The 17,559-nt window shown below is 40.2% G+C and overlaps 1 protein-coding gene across 4 annotated transcripts in view; it reads left to right on the top strand.

Annotated features, from left to right (window-relative positions):
* Window positions 1-17,559, top strand: part of RASGRP3 (RAS guanyl releasing protein 3) — a 114,164-nt gene that overhangs the window by 89,819 nt on the left and 6,786 nt on the right. For 3 of the 4 annotated variants that reach the window (XM_047782298.1, XM_047782300.1, XM_047782296.1), the window contains exons 11-14: window positions 3,181-3,258; window positions 7,369-7,485; window positions 11,543-11,658; window positions 13,393-13,540. In XM_047782298.1, coding sequence (XP_047638254.1) covers window positions 3,181-3,258; window positions 7,369-7,485; window positions 11,543-11,658; window positions 13,393-13,540 — 459 coding nt within the window. The remainder of the gene's footprint in view (window positions 1-3,180; window positions 3,259-7,368; window positions 7,486-11,542; window positions 11,659-13,392; window positions 13,541-17,559) is intronic. The other variant, XM_047782299.1, reaches the window with a different exon arrangement.

Below are 17,559 nucleotides of genomic sequence, written 5' to 3'. Positions count from 1 at the left end.
TAGAAAACACCAGATTTCTGACTTCTCTTGACAAACGAGAAGATGTGGTAATTGTTTGTCAGATGGACAACAGTTTTCCTTAGCTGAGTAGGGAATGTCTTGCATTCATCAGAGATCACACCTCTCCCTATTGCTTCCCTAACCCAGAGGGCCTGTGTCCTATTAAAGTCCACTTATTTTTTATAATAATTTTTATTTTTTTCCATTATAGCTGGTTTACAGTGTTCTGTCAATTTTCTACTGTACAGCAAGGTGACCCAGTTACACATGCATGTATACATTTTTTTCCTCACATTATCATGCTCCATCATAAGTGACTAGACATAGTTCCCAGTGCTGTACAGCAGGATCTTATTATCGTTTATCCATTCCAAAGGCAATAGTCTGCATCTATTAACCCCAAGCTCCCAATCCATCCCACTCTCTCCCCCTCCCCCTTGGCAACCACAAGTCTGTTCTCCAAGTCCATGAATTTCTTTTTTGTGGAAAGGTTCATTTGTGCCATATATTAGATTCCAGATATGATATCATACAGTATTTGTCTTTCTCTTTCTGACTTACTTCACATAGTATGAGAGTCTCTAGTTCCATCTATGTTGTTGCAAATGGCATTGTTTTGTTCTTTTTTATGGCTGAGTAGTATTCCATTGTGTATGTGTACCACATCTTCTTAATCCAATCATCTGTCAATGGACATTTAGGTTGTTTCCATGTCTTGGCTTTTAAATTCCACTTATCATCACAATTTTTCTTATTGTTGAGCTAAGAACAAGTTAATCACATCTGCAAAACTCTTTTACCAAATACATTGTTATACCAGTGTCTCTCTCTATCACAATATCCCTTTTATGCCTCTCCCTTCACTCTTTTATGTAGTGGCTGGTTCCTAAAAGCATTTGTTTGTAACCTGGGGACAGTTCCTGTCCTGCCCAAAGGCAGGGCCCCAGGAGGTAGAAGTGATTGCTGTGCAAGGAAAGGTAGATAATAGTGTGCTTTCTTTGTGAACAGCATTTTCTTTTATTTTTCTTTTTCTTTTATTTTTTTTTTTTTTGTCTTTTTACCATTTCTTGGGCCGCTCCCGAGGCATATGGAGGTTCCCAGGCTAGGGGTCGAATCGGAGCTGTAGCTGCCAGCCTACGCCAGAGCCACAGCAACGCGGGATCCGAGCCGCGTCTGCAACCTACACCACAGCTCACGGCAACGCCGGATCGTTAACCCACTGAGCAAGGGCAGGGATCGAACCTGCAACCTCATGGTTCCTAGTTGGATTCGTTAACCACTGCGCCACAACGGGAACTCCTGAACAGTATCTTCATGATCTGAAATGATACTACAGCGATTTTGTAGTAAAGTCAATTTTATTATGTAATAGGAAAAAACCTTTATTTTTATTATTATTTTTTTTTATGGCTGCATCTGCAGCATATGGAAGTTTCAGGCTAGGGGACCAATGAGAGCTACAGCTGCAGCCTAGGCCACAGCCACTGCAATGCCATATCTGAGCCACACCTGCACCTCTGCTACAGCTTGCAACAACACCAGATACTTCACCTACTGAGTCAGGCCAGGGATCCAGTCTGCATCCTCACAGATACAACGTCGGGTCCTTAACTCGCTGAGCCTCAATGGGAACTCTGGAAAAAAGACCTTTAGATGATAAAGTCTAGGTAAAGCAATATATGACCATACATATGAATTCCTTAATTTAAATGTTGTATTTAGTAGCTAGAGATGGTCCCTGGCACATATTAGATGACCAATAAATATTTATTGAATGAATGATTAAAAAATGATGATTTATAATACCAGATTCTTTTTAAAATGATATAGAACAAAAAAGTGAATCCTTGAAAGAGATCCTTTGCTTCTGAGTTTTCTCTTGCTTTCTTCTTTTCCCTCTCATTCCACACCTATACACATCAAGTATATATCTTACAGACAAAATATGTTAAAGGAAAATTTTCACATTTACCATCAGAGAAAGGTTCTTTTCCCTGCCAGTGGAATGGTGTGATTCCTCAGCTGTCTTAACATTGAAGGTCATGGGTGTGAATTATCCAGCCTTATTTTAAGGCTATGACTTCTAGTTTAGGTGGATGGGACCATGCATTCTAAGGTGTTACATATTTTATCCACACTAGTCAATCTTGTCTAAGTTATTATTCCTGCCTACTCTGATCTTTCTCTCTGTCTTTATTTGCCCAAGGCCCCCTCAGTTCAGTCGCAGCTTACAAGTTCCTCTGTGAATCCATCCTGATCATTTCTGCCTTCAGTGGCCCCCACATATAATAAAAAAAAGTAATTGTAACAGGTACAATAATAACGATAATGTTAATACCACCAGATTACTGAGATTTCACTGTGTACCAGGTTTTGTTTGAAGTACTTGACATGCATTATTTCATTCGAACCTGTTAAAAATTCAGTTATATGGGGCTTTTGTGGTCATTCCAATTTTATAGAAGGGGAAACCTGAATGTCAGAGAAGAAAGAACTTACTCAAGGTCACAGAGCTAACCAGTGCAGGCTCGGAATTTGAACTCAGGCCAACCATTCTCCAAAACCTCTCCCTCATGCTTTACACGCTGTCTCCCTGAAAAATTCCTAGAGCACTTAGAGTGGGGCAGCTGACTTCACATTTACCATGTGTTGCCTTTTGTTGATATGAACATATTTCTTTGTGTTCAGGGTCCTGTATATTCAAATCAATTGTCAGGCCCTTGAGGGCAGGATATATCATTTTGTATCTCCAGAACTTAGCACAATGCCCTGAAATAATAGAAACCTATTAATTGCTCCTTTATGTCTACAGTGTTTTAATCAAACCTGTAAGACAGCCTTTATTTCATTTCCGAGTCTTATTTAATGCATCTGCCCCTGGTCCTAGCCTGTAACCATCAAGGATCCCTTATCTCTAGCTCATTGCCTGGTGCTTACAAGCTGCTCAATAAACATTATTGAGAAATTGAGTCAATGGTCCTTGTTGATGCTGACGACCACACTAGGTTTAATTTTTTTCTCTCTTAAACTTCATTTTTCACCTCTATATGCTATCTTTTTAATGTTCCAGGTTCACTCAAATTATTTGATATTGAGCTTAAGCATTCAGTTTGGGAAAATTTCAGCAATGTAAATATATAAATAATTCAATGTTATTTGTCCCTTCTAATTTTTTTGTAGCTTTCTCTGGACCTCTATCACACAGAAGATGATATTTACAAACTATCACTGGTGCTGGAGCCTAGAAATTCTAAATCGGTAGGTATTGTTTTCTCTCTAAGGATTAGTGACAAATGCCATTATTTATCTTTTTCAATAATTGGCCATTACAATAGTGCTTTGTGATCTAAAGATTGAAGAATTTAAAAATCTATATTCACCTCATTTTACCAATGGAACAGCTTAGCCCTGACAGTTTGAGAATTATTTCTTCACATTAGAGGCTAATAAAGAAGAACATCATTTCCAATTACTCTGTTATATTATTTCTTCTATGTGTTGTGTTCCCTCTGAGAACTCACCTATAATATAGAATAACAACAACAAAAAAGGAGCAATAATTCATCCTAACATTAAAGATCATTCAGGCCCTTCCAGGCTTTTTTTAAAAAGCCCATTCAAAATAAAATTAAATCTAATAAATTTTAAATACCCTGGTCATAATTCACAAATTTCTCCTCTAATGATTGATTCAGATCAGAATTTCAATAAAACATTGGATATTATCCCTTAGTTGATAACTGACTTGTAGTAAAAAAAAAAAAAGAATGAGTTGAAGAAATTGCATTAATGAATGTACACTGCTCATTACTTTTAGCAAGTGGACCGTACCTCAGATATGTTTTGCACTAATGAAAAATTATCTGCGCGAATTGAAATTTATGCCATAAAAAAAGAACAAAATAATGCTATCTGCAGCAACATGGATGGAACTAGAGACTCTCATAAGACAAATACCATATGATATCACTTATATCTGGAATCTAATATATGGCACAAATGAACCTTTCCACAGAAAAGAAAATCATGGACTTGGAAAACAGACTTGTGGTTGCCAAGAGGGAGGGGGAGGGAGTGGGGTGGTTGGGGAGCTTGGGGTTAATAGATGCAAACTATTGCCTTTGGAATGGATTAGCAGTGAGATCCAGCTGTGCAGCACTGGGAACTATGTCTAGTCACTTATGATGGAGCATGATAATGTGAGGAAAAAGAATGTATACATGTATGTGTGACTGGGTCACCATGCTGTACAGTAGAAAAAAAATTATATTGGGGAAATAACAATTTTAAAAAATTTAAAAAAAAGAAATTTACGATGAGGATGAGGCTGCATGTTGAAGGAAAATTTTCTCTCTGCTTCTTATACTGATATCCTGAGATTGGTTTTCTTGTAAAGATCTCACGTGTTAACCTCTGTACCAGTTGAATTCTGTGGTGCATTGTCAGCAACTCTTAAAATAATGAGGGTGATGGTTCCATCAGCACATTCCCCTCCCTGCCAGTCCAAAGAGGCCCATCTCCTGGGGACACTGCAGAAGGAAGCCACGTGGGAAGATACAGCATAGGCAAAGGGAGGCGTTAGGACCAGACTCTTCAAAGTTAGCATGACAAAGAGAGAGCAAGAAAGAAAGATAATGTTACTGTAAAAAGGAATGTGTAAGCTCCTCCCTCAGTCCCTAGCTTTGGTGTGATGAAGCTGGCATGGTGTGGTAAGCTGTATTATACCCACACACCCAGCATTTCCACCTCCTGACGCCTTCCTTTACCTGTAACCTGGCACCTTAATTGCTACCTGTTGGTTGTTGGACGCCTGTCAGATCGTAGTCTATATGTTATCTCGTTATCTCTGTGAAGGAGAGTCTGGTGAGTGCAGTTGTCTTATAAGGACCCCACAGCCAGTACGTAGGAGAACTGGGATTTGTCTCAGGACTGTCTGCCTTCATTACCTGTGCTTTTTCCTACAGCGTGATACTGCTCATCATTTTCCCACCACCCCTTGTTCAAAAACAGGGTAGGAATGACCATTTTAGCACACATATCTGATTTGTGCCCTTCAGATTTATTTTATTTGAGGATCAAGTTTTGCCAATTTTGGGAGACTTTCCACCCAATATAAAAGCTTTATTTTTATCTCTTCTAAAAGCAGCTTTCAAAGCCTTTTCCAAATGCTGAAAGCCCATGAATCTATGAAAACACAGTTCTCAATCCCTTTCTGTCTTTGCTCTAAGTGGAATGTCATTCTATTTTGTATTTAGTGTTTGACGCCTGCTAGTAACTCGAGAACAATTTCCAGTCAGGATTGTATTACCAGGAGCCTGTACCTTTGATGTACTTGCAGTTGTCACTGGCTGACCTCACCTAGTTAATGCCGGAGCGTCTCAACGTTTTGTGTTCATGGGACCCCTAGGGCCTCACTATTTTTTGGTGTTTTACTTTGTGTCTCTGTCTTTTCAGGCCACCTCTAGGTCAAAAGAAATACCTGGGCATTACCATTTGAACTCAGTGGTAATAAACCCAACTACTATCCATGAGGGCGTGGTTTCGATCCCTGGCCTGACTCAGTGGGTTAAGGCTCAGGGGTTGCCATGAGCTGTGGTGTAGGTTGCAGACATAGATCAGATCTGGCTTTGCTGTGGCTGTTGCTGTGGCCAGCAGCTATAGCTCAGATTCAACCCCTAAACTGGAACTTCCATATGCCGCCAGTGCAGCCCTAAAAAAAAAAAAAAAAAGAAAGAAAAGAAAAGAAAAGAAAAAATACCTAACAGATCTACTTATAGGATAGTTAGGTCCGAGCAACTAAATGTGAATGAATATTGATGTTGTAGTGACTTGGTACCCACTTGAAAAAATAACACACATTGAAAAAATGTATTTCATTCTTAAATAACTACAATGACTCACTAGTGGACATGTGTATCTGTTGGGCACTGTGCAATTTCTTAAGTCTTGGAATCTGAACCAGATTGGATACTGTCACCATTATTGCTTGTTCCACATTGATTTTTTGCTTCACAAAGATATGTGTCATTAATAGAAACATAGCATGATCAAATGGGTGAATTGTGAATTACTTCAAGCTGGTAGTTTGTGTGATATCTGACAAACATTGAGTATTGCTTGGAAGTTTAAAATATTTTTTGGTACCCCTCTGAGTGCCTCACTGCATAGTTTGGAAACCAAGGGTTTAATCCTTTATTACATCAATATGATGACAGGCTCAATTGAAAGAGCTGAGATGTATGAGTGTTAGTATGAGTATGTGTGAGCATGTGTATAAGAGAGAGACTGCGTGTGGGGGTGACCATATTCAGATGGCAGGTAATTTTGCATCCTGTTGGTAGTCCATAGGATTACAGAAACCCACTTCAAAACATTAGTAGGGGCTTAAACCAGTAGTTAGACCTCAATTCCTCTTGCAAAAATGTTTATCTGCAATTTGGTATCAAATAAAAAATATGCTGGAGTTCCCTGGTAGCTCCTCAGATTAAGGACCTGGCATTGTCACTGCCATGGTTCAGGTTACTCTTGTGGTGTGGGCTCAGTCCCTGGCCCCAGAACTTCCACATGCTGCATTCATAGCCAGAAAACAAAAATTGCTGATACAGATGTGTATGGGTGCCACAGCAAAAATATTTCATCATATGAGAGTCCCAGGGAGACGATACAAAGTACACAGCACTCTTAGCAGCTGGTCTCTCCATAGAATTGTGTTTCATGCTTATGTTGTGTAAACGTGTTAGGAGTTATCTTCTCCACATTATTAATTGAAAATGTCTTGCAGGAATGTGGGGGAACCTTTGGAGAAAGCAAGTCACCAAATAGGACTTGAAAAAGCTAATGATTACCAGAACAGTCAAGAAGTGATTAAACATATTAAGAGAGATGCTGGCATCGCTGGTTTAAGGACACAACCTTGGTCAGGCACTGGCACCCACTTACTGTACACACCTACTAACTTATCACTAGCACTAAGTATTAAAGAATTAGATAACTGGTTTTTTATATATTTGGTATTATATAAAAACTGCATGGATTGCTATAGAGCTGTATAAAGGTGTTTTAGTATTATTAGGGGAACTTGGATAGGATTTTTGGATGAGCTGAAGAAGCAATATTTTTTTATCCATCTAAAAAAATACGATCCAGGCTACTGCCAAAGAAAATGCATTATCCAAACATGTATTTAGTTACAGATTAGATTCCACTGACAAAATATTCCATTAAAAAAATTTCATTGATAGTTGTTTTCCAGACATTTAAGTGCTACCGATATTAACGTGCAAAACATAGATGTCATTCTCAGTGTCCCTGGTCCCAATTGCTGAAGGCTCCAGATAAAGTAAAAAAACCGTGTATGTTTTCTGTCAGCAGCCTACCTCCCCTACGACACCCACTAAGCCCATGGTGCCTCTGGAGTGGGCCTCAGGAGTGCTGCCGAAGCCAGACCCAACGGTCATCAACAAGCACATAAGGAAGTTAGTTGAGGTAAGTGGTTGAGGGAAAGTTAAAAATGAGCACTCGAAGGTCTCTTTTTCTTTCCAGAATGTTCCCCAGTTGCCTAGGAATCAGATGGAATCCATGAAAAACAGCCCTCTGGCAGGTAGGAGCAATTTGGCAAACACTTGGTTCTGCCTGGCATTGGCCTCTGGGGAAGAGTGTCCCAGGAAGGCCCCTTTCTCCTTGCTGGCTGTCAGTTCTCAGTTGCCCAGATATTCTCAGCTACTTAGAACCCCTCCCTTCCACAGGCACTTGACACTTCTGTCATTATTCCTGAAACCCAAGGGACTGTTTGAGGACTAGAATCTACTTATTAAAAACCCACATGGGTCACAATAAAATGCCTGATAAATTGGTTACCTAAGGGTAGGGAAAAAAATCCTGTAAGTTGGATAGTTTCGCCAGCTATATATTTGGAGGTCTGTGACACAGCAGCACAACGCCATTTCAGTCCAAAACATCACTTCATAAAGAGCAAGTTTATGTTGGCATTTTCCATATAGAAAGAAGAGTAAAAGCACCAGTGTGGGAACGATGGAAAATATCTCAGGCACTAGACACTGTGATTATAATTATTAAAAAATTTTTTTTTCTTTTTAGGGCTACTCATGCAGCATATAGAAGTTCCTGGGCTAGACAATGAATTGGAGCTGCAGCTGCTGGCCTCCTCATGGATACCAGCTGGGTTCTTAACCCGAAGAGCCACAGTGGGAACACCTAGACACTGTGATTATTGATTAAACCTCTCCTTTCAGGGATCAGCACATCCTCTGATGCCGTAGGAACAAGTCTGTAGGATAAAATGTGCTTTTTGCTGGGAAAGGATATTTACAGAAAAGGAAAGAATGTTCTCTATCTTGGATTACCCGTAGAACTATGCAAGAAATGTTACATGGAGCATGCGAGCAGGAAGGAGAGATTCAAAAGGGCAAGGGAGAGGGTTGAGGAGGTAATATGGTCCAGTGGAGGCCCTGTGATGACGTGGCAGTAACAGACCTGACCTGGAGCCAGGGAGGGTGGGCAAAGAATCCAGGTGCATGGAGTCGAAGCTCAGGAAGTTCTAGAATCAGGAAATTGAAGACAAATATTCTCTCTCCTAGTCTCATCTCTGCTTTCTCCATTTTCTACAGACAAACTTTCTTTGTCCCACATGGGGAGTCTGTTTCTCTCTCCAATTCCAATTTCATGGGGAAGGTTGGCCCTGTTTGGATAGATTTTTTTTTTTTTTTGTCTTTTTAGGGCCACACCTATGGCATATGGAAGATCCCAGGCTTAATAATAATAATAATAATAATAATAATAATAATCAGAGCTACAGCTGCCAGCCCACACCACAGCCACAGCAACGCACGATCCAAGCTAAGGTCTGTGACCTACACCATAGCTCAAGGCAATGCAGGATCCCTAACCCACTGAGCGAGGATAGGGATCAAACCTGCGTCCTCGTGGATACTAGCCAAATTCATTTCCACTGTGCCACAAGGGGAACCCCTAATTGAGCTTTTTTGACTCAGATATTTTTCATTTTATTGCAATGAGGTATTTTTGTTTATGCTTTCTGACTTTGATGTCATGCTAAAGTCTTTCCTCCTCAAAGTTTGCAAAACATGAAAACTATTTTCATCCATTTACCTTTAGTTCATTTGTAACTTTATTTTTTTACATTAAAATGTTTAGTGCATCTAGAATTCAGTTTGGGCTAATTTATTATTAGCCCATTTAACTCAACAGCAGCTATTGGATAATCCATGATTTCCCTGTGGACTTGAGTAAATACTTTTTAATATTCTGAATTCTTACATATACATGGATTTGTGTCTGGACTGAACTCTCTGCAACACCATATTTTTTTGATTATTGCAACTTTGTAGAATATTTAATTTCTGATAGAGCACATTCTCTCTCATTACTCCTAATTTTTTTAATTGAAGTATAATTGATCTTTTAGGTATTCTAGGTGATCCTCTAGGTGCAGTGGTTCGATGTTTATATACATTACAAAGTGATCATCACAGTAAGATACCATCTGTCATCATACAATGATAGTAACATGTTATTGACTCTATTTCCATGCCATACTTTTCATCCTATGATGCATTTATTCTATAACTGGAAGTTTGCGCCTCTTAATTTCCCTCACCTAATCATTCACCCTCCTACTTCCCTCATCTCCAGCAACCATCTGTTTGTTCTATGAGTCTATTTCTGTTTTGGTTTGTTTGTTCATTTGTTTTTTAGATTCCACATATAAGTGAAATCATATGCTATTTGTCTTTCTCTGCCTTACTTATTTCACGTAACATAATACCCAACCATGTTGTCAAAAATGGCAAGATTTCATTCTTTTTTAATGGACGAATCGCATTCTTTTTTTTTTTTTTTTTTTTTTTTTTAGATCCGCACATTCAGTGTAGGGAAGTTCCCAGGCTAGGGGTCGAATCAGAGCTGCAGCTGCCGGTCTGTGCCACAGCCACAGCAATGTAGGATTGGAGCTAAGTCTTCGACCTACACCAAAGTGCAGGGCAATGCTGGATTCTTAACCCACTGAGTGAGACCAGGGATTGAGCCCACATCCTCATGGATATTAGTCAGGTTAATTACCACTGAGCCACAATGGGACCTCCTCCGTTTTATTTGTATACCACAACTTCTTTATCCATTCGTCTATTAATGACCACTTAGGTTGCCTCCATATCCTGGCTAAAATAATGCTGCAATGAGTATAGAGGTGCATATGACTTCTCAAATTAGCATTTTTGTTTTCCTTGGAAAAAAATACCTAGAAGTAGAATTGATGGATTGTATGTTAGTTCTGTTTAGTCTTTTGAGAAACCTCCATACTGTTTTCCATAGTGGCAGCACCAATTTATAGTCCTAGTACAACACTACAAAGGTGTTTCCTTTTCTCCATATTCACACCAACACTTGTTATTTGTTGTCTTTTTGATGATAACTATTCTGACAGGTGTGAAGTGGTATCTCATTGTGGTTTTGATTTGCATTTTCCTGAGATGAGTGATGCTGAGCATCGTTTCTTGTGCCTGTTGGCCATCTGTATGTATACATCTTTGGAAAAAAAAGTGTATATTTAGATCCTCTGCCTCTTTTTAAATCTGGTTGTTTGTTTTCTTTCATGTTGAGTTATATGAATTATTTGTATATTCTCTGCCAATATCTTTTATTCAGTAGGTGGTCTTTTCATTTTGTTGATAGTTTACCTCCCTGTGCAAAAGTTTTTTAGTCCAAGTTGTTTGTTCTTGCTTTTCTGTCCTTTGCCTAAGGTCTTTACTTCCCATCCTATAAAATTGTGGACTGCTCTCAACATGTACTCTTCTACTGGAACTTTAGAATCAATTTGTTCATTTAAAACAAATTCCCACGGGATTTTGATTGGAATTGCATTAAATGTATGCTTTGATTTTTGAGATAACTTAATATTTTATTTATTTATTTTGTCTTTTTTTGTCTTTTCTAGGGCCATACCCGCGGCATATGGAGGTTCCCAGGCTAGTGGTCTAATCGGAGCTGTAGCTGCCAGCCTACGCCAGAGCCATAGCAACGCGGGATCCGAGCCGCGTCTGTGAACTACACCACAGCTCATGGCAACACCGGATCCTTAACCCACTGAGCAAGGCCATGGATCGAACCTGCAACCTCATGGTTCCTAGTCGGATTCGTTAACCACTGAGCCATGATGGGAACTCCTGAGACAATTTAATATTTTAAAGTTTCATTTTCCATTGTCATGATATTGGTATTTGTGAATTCACCAATTTAGCATTTCATGCCTCACTCCTACTCAATCCTGAGGTCTCAGTTTAAACCTTGTTTTCTCCAGGAAACCTTTTTAAATCTCTCTCCCAACTCCCCATATAGCACTCTGTCTTTATCCTCAGCATTGCACTTATCTCATTATACCATAACTTCTCAAATTTGTTATTTCCCACTAGATTCCAAAGAATGGTATGCTAGTTATTGCTTTCCAAATAAAGAGTTTAGAGGCTGACATATACAGTCATTCGATAAACATGTCTTTTCTTTGCAGTCTGTGTTTAGAAACTATGACCATGACCATGATGGGTACATCTCCCAAGAGGACTTTGAAAGTATAGCTGCCAATTTTCCCTTCTTGGATTCCTTTTGTGTGCTGGACAAAGATCAGTAAGTTTAATTTTGTTATGTTGTAATACAACTGTCCTGAAGCAGAAAATTACTATCAGAGGAGAGCAGGGAAACTTTTAACTTGTATCTGGACATCTTCAATCCAAGTCAAATTTTTGCTGATTTTTTTTCTTGGTGTCCAGGAATGATGACTGGTTGGATGGGATCACAGGGCAGACCATATCATCAATGTTGAGTATAAGGGCTGATTTGCAAATTAGCCCAGTTCTCCATTTCCCATATTACCACTATTGCATACTTAATTCATCAACCCCAAAATCTCCATCAAAAAAGAATAGAGGCTATATGTAGTTAGATCTAGCATGGTAGAGTCCTCAGCATCAGTGGACCTGAGAGAAATCTTAAAACTCATACAGTAAGGTTTTTTTTTTCAGATTACTTATGGTCTTCCAGAGAGCAGGTGATGGCTGCAGATAGCCAGGGAGTGTCCATGGTTTTTTGTTTTTTGTTTTTTCTTTGCTATTTCAAAGATTATCTTGTGAAACAAAGAAAAAATAAATTTCTCTTCAGCTTCAAATGATTCCTGAGAAATTAAATAACTTTAGAGGCTAAAACCTCAATCATTAAAAAAATAATAATTAAAAAATTTTGCCAAGGAAATAAATTTATCACCCACTGAGGGTGTCACTATGAGTACAAGAGTACTCGTTAGACAGTTTCAGTAGCATGGTGGGGTTATAAACCTGATTGTATGGAGTAAAGAGTAATCAAAGGAAATGGAAGAAACATCTTGTTGAAGATTTGGGGAGTAAGAGAAGAAAGAGAAAAGACAAGGGTTGGGAATGGCAGCAGGATTGAGAAAGACATTTTTAAGGAGGGCAAGTCCTGAGTATAGGAAAGAGTGGGTGACAAGATGGAGCAGAACCCAGAAGGAGCAGTGTCCTAAAGCGGTCAGAGAGTGTGGGATGGAAGAATGTCCCCAAGAGAGGACAGATGAGATATAAAGGAATTCTGAACTGGCATGGAAGGTTGTGGTCTCCAACAAAGGCTGATGTGGAGAGAAGGCCACATGAAGCTCACCTATATCACGTGGAGTTGATGTTTTTTTACTAAACAAGTCAGGATGTGTGGTGGTAGGTAGAATCAGAGGTTCTACATGGAGAAGATCTGGAAGAATCAGAGAATGGTCTGTGAGCCAATAAAATATAAGTGAAACAATTACCAATGCTAGTGGTCTGGATGACATCAGACTAAGTGCACTTGAACTTGAGAATTGGGCAGGGGGAGGTGTCCGGTTTGTGAGAAGGGGACTAGGTTCAGACCTCCCTAAGGGTGGACTTTTGGGGCAGAGAAAACAAGGCCGTTTCATGCCAAATCAGCCTTGTCCACAAAGGAGAACACGTTTGGAGTGGGTTTGAAGAATTGGGCGGGGGGAGGTGTCCAGTTGTCACAGTTTTCTGTCTTTCTCCAGAAAGCTGATTCTTGCAAACCCTATTTTGAGCAAAGCTAGAAAGGAGATGTCCTTTTGGTATGTAGGTAATGAAGAAGATTTTCTGTGCTGCAGTGCACAAGCCCCCCCCCACACACACACATTCTGCTTACAGGGGAAGCCTTTGACACTGAAAGCTGTCCTTTTCCGTCCTTTCCTTTATATGTGATAGGAAAATGGACATTTCCTACCTGCTTTTGGCCACAAAGGTTTGAGGTGAGTGATTTAAGTGTGGCAACTACTTAGCAACATGGTACTCAAAGCTTCCTCCCTTCTCTTCACAGGGATGGCCTCATTAGTAAAGACGAAATGATGGCTTACTTCCTGAGAGCTAAGTCCCAACTACACTGTAAAATGGGACCTGGATTTGTCCATAATTTTCAGGAGATGACCTATCTCAAGCCAACCTTCTGTGAACACTGTGCAGGATTTGTAAGTCTGTTTTCCAGTGTTTTCTCCTGTATGTAGCCATTTGTGCAGTAGTCTGAGAATGTAGGAAAATGATATACTGAGTCCATCGTCCGCCTTGGATTAGAAATAAAACATAATGGCTCCCTGAAGTTAAACAATCAGTTAAAACAAATGCAAGGTCTCTGGGTTCAGCTGTGTTCTTTCTGGGAATGTAGGGCTGAGGAAGCTAGGGAAGATTAGTGAGGCCTATTAACTCAAGAGAGCAGTTTGTCTGTTAATACCTGCCAGAGAAGGGTTCTGCCCAGTGAGTCCTGGCATTCACCACTAAGTGGGTGCAATGAAGCAGAGTATTTATCTTAGCCAGTTCCTCCCAGTTCTTGTTTTATATAATGTCAGTCATTCAAAATCTATTCTGGCATGGCTCAAGGAAAGGAAAAAAACCCTTCAAAGAGAAGATGATTATAGGAGTTCCCATTGTGGCTCAGCGGGTTAAGGACCTTATGTAGTCTCCATGAGGATGCAGGTTCTATCCCTGGCCTCACTCAGTGGGTTAAGGATCTGGCATTGCTGCAAGCTGCAGTGTAGGTCACAGATGCAGCTTGGATCCGGTACTGCAGCTCCGATTCAACCCCTAACCCAGGAACTTCCATATGCCACAGGTGTGGCCATAAAAAGAAAAAGGGAGGAAAAAGAGAGAGGATGGTTATAATAATAAACATCTATTCAGCACTTGACAGTACTTGATTACTTCAAGTACCTCCAGACACCTTAACGTAGTTAACCCTCATGACTAGCCCATGAGGTGGGCATTTTACTCTCCTCGTTTGCATATGAAGGTAGGTCCAGAGAGAATAATCCAAGTTTCTCAGGACTGTACAGCCAATAATGACTAGAGCCGGGACTCAAATGTGGATTTCTGACTCTACCTACACTATTGCAACAAATAAAGTTTGTATACTTCACTTCCCACAATTGATGATTCTTTGACAACTAAGACCAGGTTTGGCCCTGGTAGTAAACAAAGACCCTTGAGCTCTGAACATCTCCTAGTTGAAATCCAAGTTATATAAGATGGAAAATGTAGTACTTTAGCTGAGGGTAGCCCAGCAGCCAGGTGAGTGGCCTGTGTCTAGATGTCAGCTTGGTTACGTTAGCCTCATTTGGCAGTCCTGTCTCACTGTGGACCCATACTGAATTCACAGCTTATGTCATATATGTCCCATTAAATTGCATTTTTCCCTCTCATTCTTTTTTATATATTACATTTTAAAATATTCACTTCAGTTATAGACTATTACAAGATATGAAGTATAGGTCCCTGTGCTGTAGAGTAGATCTTTGCTGGTTATCTATTTTATATATAGTAGTGTGTATATTTTAATCCCAACCTTCTGATTTATCCCACTCCCCACTCCCCTTTAGTAACCATGAGTTTGTTTTCTGTGTCTGTGAGTCTATTTCTGTCTTGGAAATAAGTTTATTTGTCTTTCTTTGTCTGGCTGACTTCACCTAGTATGATCATTTCTCTAGGTCCATCCATGTTGCTGCAAATGGCATTATTTGGTTGTTTTTTTAATGGCTGAATAATATTCCATTGTAGTATATATGTCCTACATCTTCTTTATCAATTTATCTGTTGACAAACATTTAGGTTGCTTCCATGTCTTGGCTCTTGTAAATAGTGCTGCTGCAAACCCTGGAGTGCATGTATCTTTTTGAATTATGTTTCTCTCTGGATATACACCCAGGAGTAGGATTGCAAGATCATATGACAGCTCTATTTTAAATTTTTAAGGAACCTCCATACCATTCTCCACTGTGGCTGTACAAATTTAATTCCCACCAACAGTGTAGGAGCTTTCCTTTTTCTCTACATCCTCTCCAGCATGTATTATTTGTAGGCGTTTTGATGACAGCCATTCCGACGGGTGTGAGACAGTACCTCATTGTAGTTTTGATTTGCATTTCTTTAATTATTAGCAATGTTGAGTATCTTTTCCCCTTTAATTCTTGAGTAACTGACTTTGGGGAGCACAAGGGCAGGAGTTGTGTGTCCCTCTGAGAACAGGCAAAGAAGAAGCAGTGGTTACCTCAAAGATGGCCCCAGGTGGTCACAGCAGCTGCTGTGGTCAAGGGGCAAGGCCAGCCTGAGAAGCTCTCTTCACTCACTCCAAGCAAGAAGAGGTTCTCCTGCTAGCTATGCCACTGTGATTATATCACCTGACTCTTCAAGATAGAACAAATAGGTCTCCGTTTTCATGTTTCTCTCTTCTGGTGGGAATTTTTGCCGGTATCTAGACCTGAAAAATGCTCACATGGGATGGAGTCATGTGTGCTCTCTTCTGCAGAGTGGGGCCCAGGGACTCTGTCTGGTCATGACTTGGCTCTGCCAAAAGTCAGGTTGAGACATCTGACCCTCTGGTCCTTATCAGATCTCAAGGTCCTATCTCTGCTTTCCAGTCCTTCTGGATGTCTCTCCCCTTCAGGGAGGCACTGGTTCATAGAAGAGCAAGGTATGCTTTCTTGGGAGCGTCCATACTCTCCTCCCCAACTCCTCAGAGCAGACTTGCTGGTGCTAGGTTCTTGATGCAACTGGGCTCAGTATTTGGAGTCTGGAATTCTGACTTCAAACCTCAGTGCTGCCCCTTATTATCTCTGTGTCCTTGACCAAGTTATTGATCATCTTTGAGTCTCTGCTTCCCTATCTGTAAGAGGGGTTAAGATTTAACTGCCATTTATTGCGATGATTAAAAGATATCAGACATGCTGCATGCCACAGAGCTCAGAGTAGATCTTCCTTTTTTTAGGAGTTCCCTGGTGGCTCAGCTGGTTAAGGATCTGATGTTGTCACTGCTGTGGTTTGGGTCACTGCTCTGACTCAGGTTGGATCCCTGGTCCTGGAAACTTTTGCAGGCTGTGATCACAGGCAAAAAAAAATATATCAACTTTCTTTTTTTAGTGTTCCTTGATACTTCTGGAGTTAACTCATTTAAAGTTTTAATAACCTTTTTTATTTTTCAAAATATACTTAATTTCATTGCTGTAATTTGATTTGATCTTTACTCACACACATTTTTTTAAAAGCTTATTGATTTTCTTTTTTTTTTTTTTTAGGGCCACACCCCTAGCATATGGAGGTTCCCAGGCTAGGGGTCCAATCAGAGCTGCCGGCCTACACCACAGCCACAGCGACGCGAGATCCAAGCTGTGTCTGCGACCTATACCACAGCTCATGGGCAACACCGGATTCTTAACCTGCTGAGCTAGGCCAGGGATCGAACCTGTGTCCTCATGGATGCTAGTTGGGTTCTCTAACCTCTGAGCCACGAGAGAACTCCTAAAAGCTTAATGATTTTCAAAGAGGCTTATAAATGTAATGTTCTAAATGGGTCACTGAAAGGAATTGTGTGGGACTGGAAGGACTATTTTTCAGTGCCTGCACCACCTGCTTTAGAAATAAATTCCATTTTAAGGGTAAGGAAGACAAAGAGGCACTACTTGAAATTCACTGATTTTCGAATTAGAATTCCAGAACTGAAAGAGTTTTGCTAATTCCTTTATTTCAAGGTCTGGAGAAGTTAAGTGATTTCTCTGAGGTCACATGGATCATTATCAGCAGAATCATGACTCATTCTGGTCTCTTGACTCCCAGTCCAGTGCCCCTTACACCACAAACAATCATTCCAAATCTTATAGCAGCCTGAGTTTTCAAAGTCAAAGAACTGTAGGAAGTACCCTCTGCTGTCTTTGGCTGGCACACTGACCCAGAGCCTCTTCCTGCCTTGTGTTGTCTCCTGGTTCTTAAGTGAGCTTTAGCATGCAAGGCCCTGACATGCCCTACTCATGAGACTCATGTTTGTATCTTTTTCAGCAGTTCCTGCATCTATGCTAATAACGTGCCATAGCTGGATATTATAAATCTTATCCTTTCTTGTCCGAGATCAGTGGCTTTGGTCTAAGCACACACAAAACACCCAGGAGCCATGGCTTCCTGCTTCCCGTCTTTCCCTCAAGTGACACATTGTTCACATTCTTCTTTC

This window comes from Phacochoerus africanus, chromosome 5, assembly GCF_016906955.1.
Source record: "Phacochoerus africanus isolate WHEZ1 chromosome 5, ROS_Pafr_v1, whole genome shotgun sequence".
Classification (NCBI taxonomy): domain Eukaryota; kingdom Metazoa; phylum Chordata; class Mammalia; order Artiodactyla; family Suidae; genus Phacochoerus; species Phacochoerus africanus.
The sequence above is the reverse complement of the archived record's forward strand: the minus strand, read 5'-3'. Positions and strand labels throughout refer to the sequence as shown.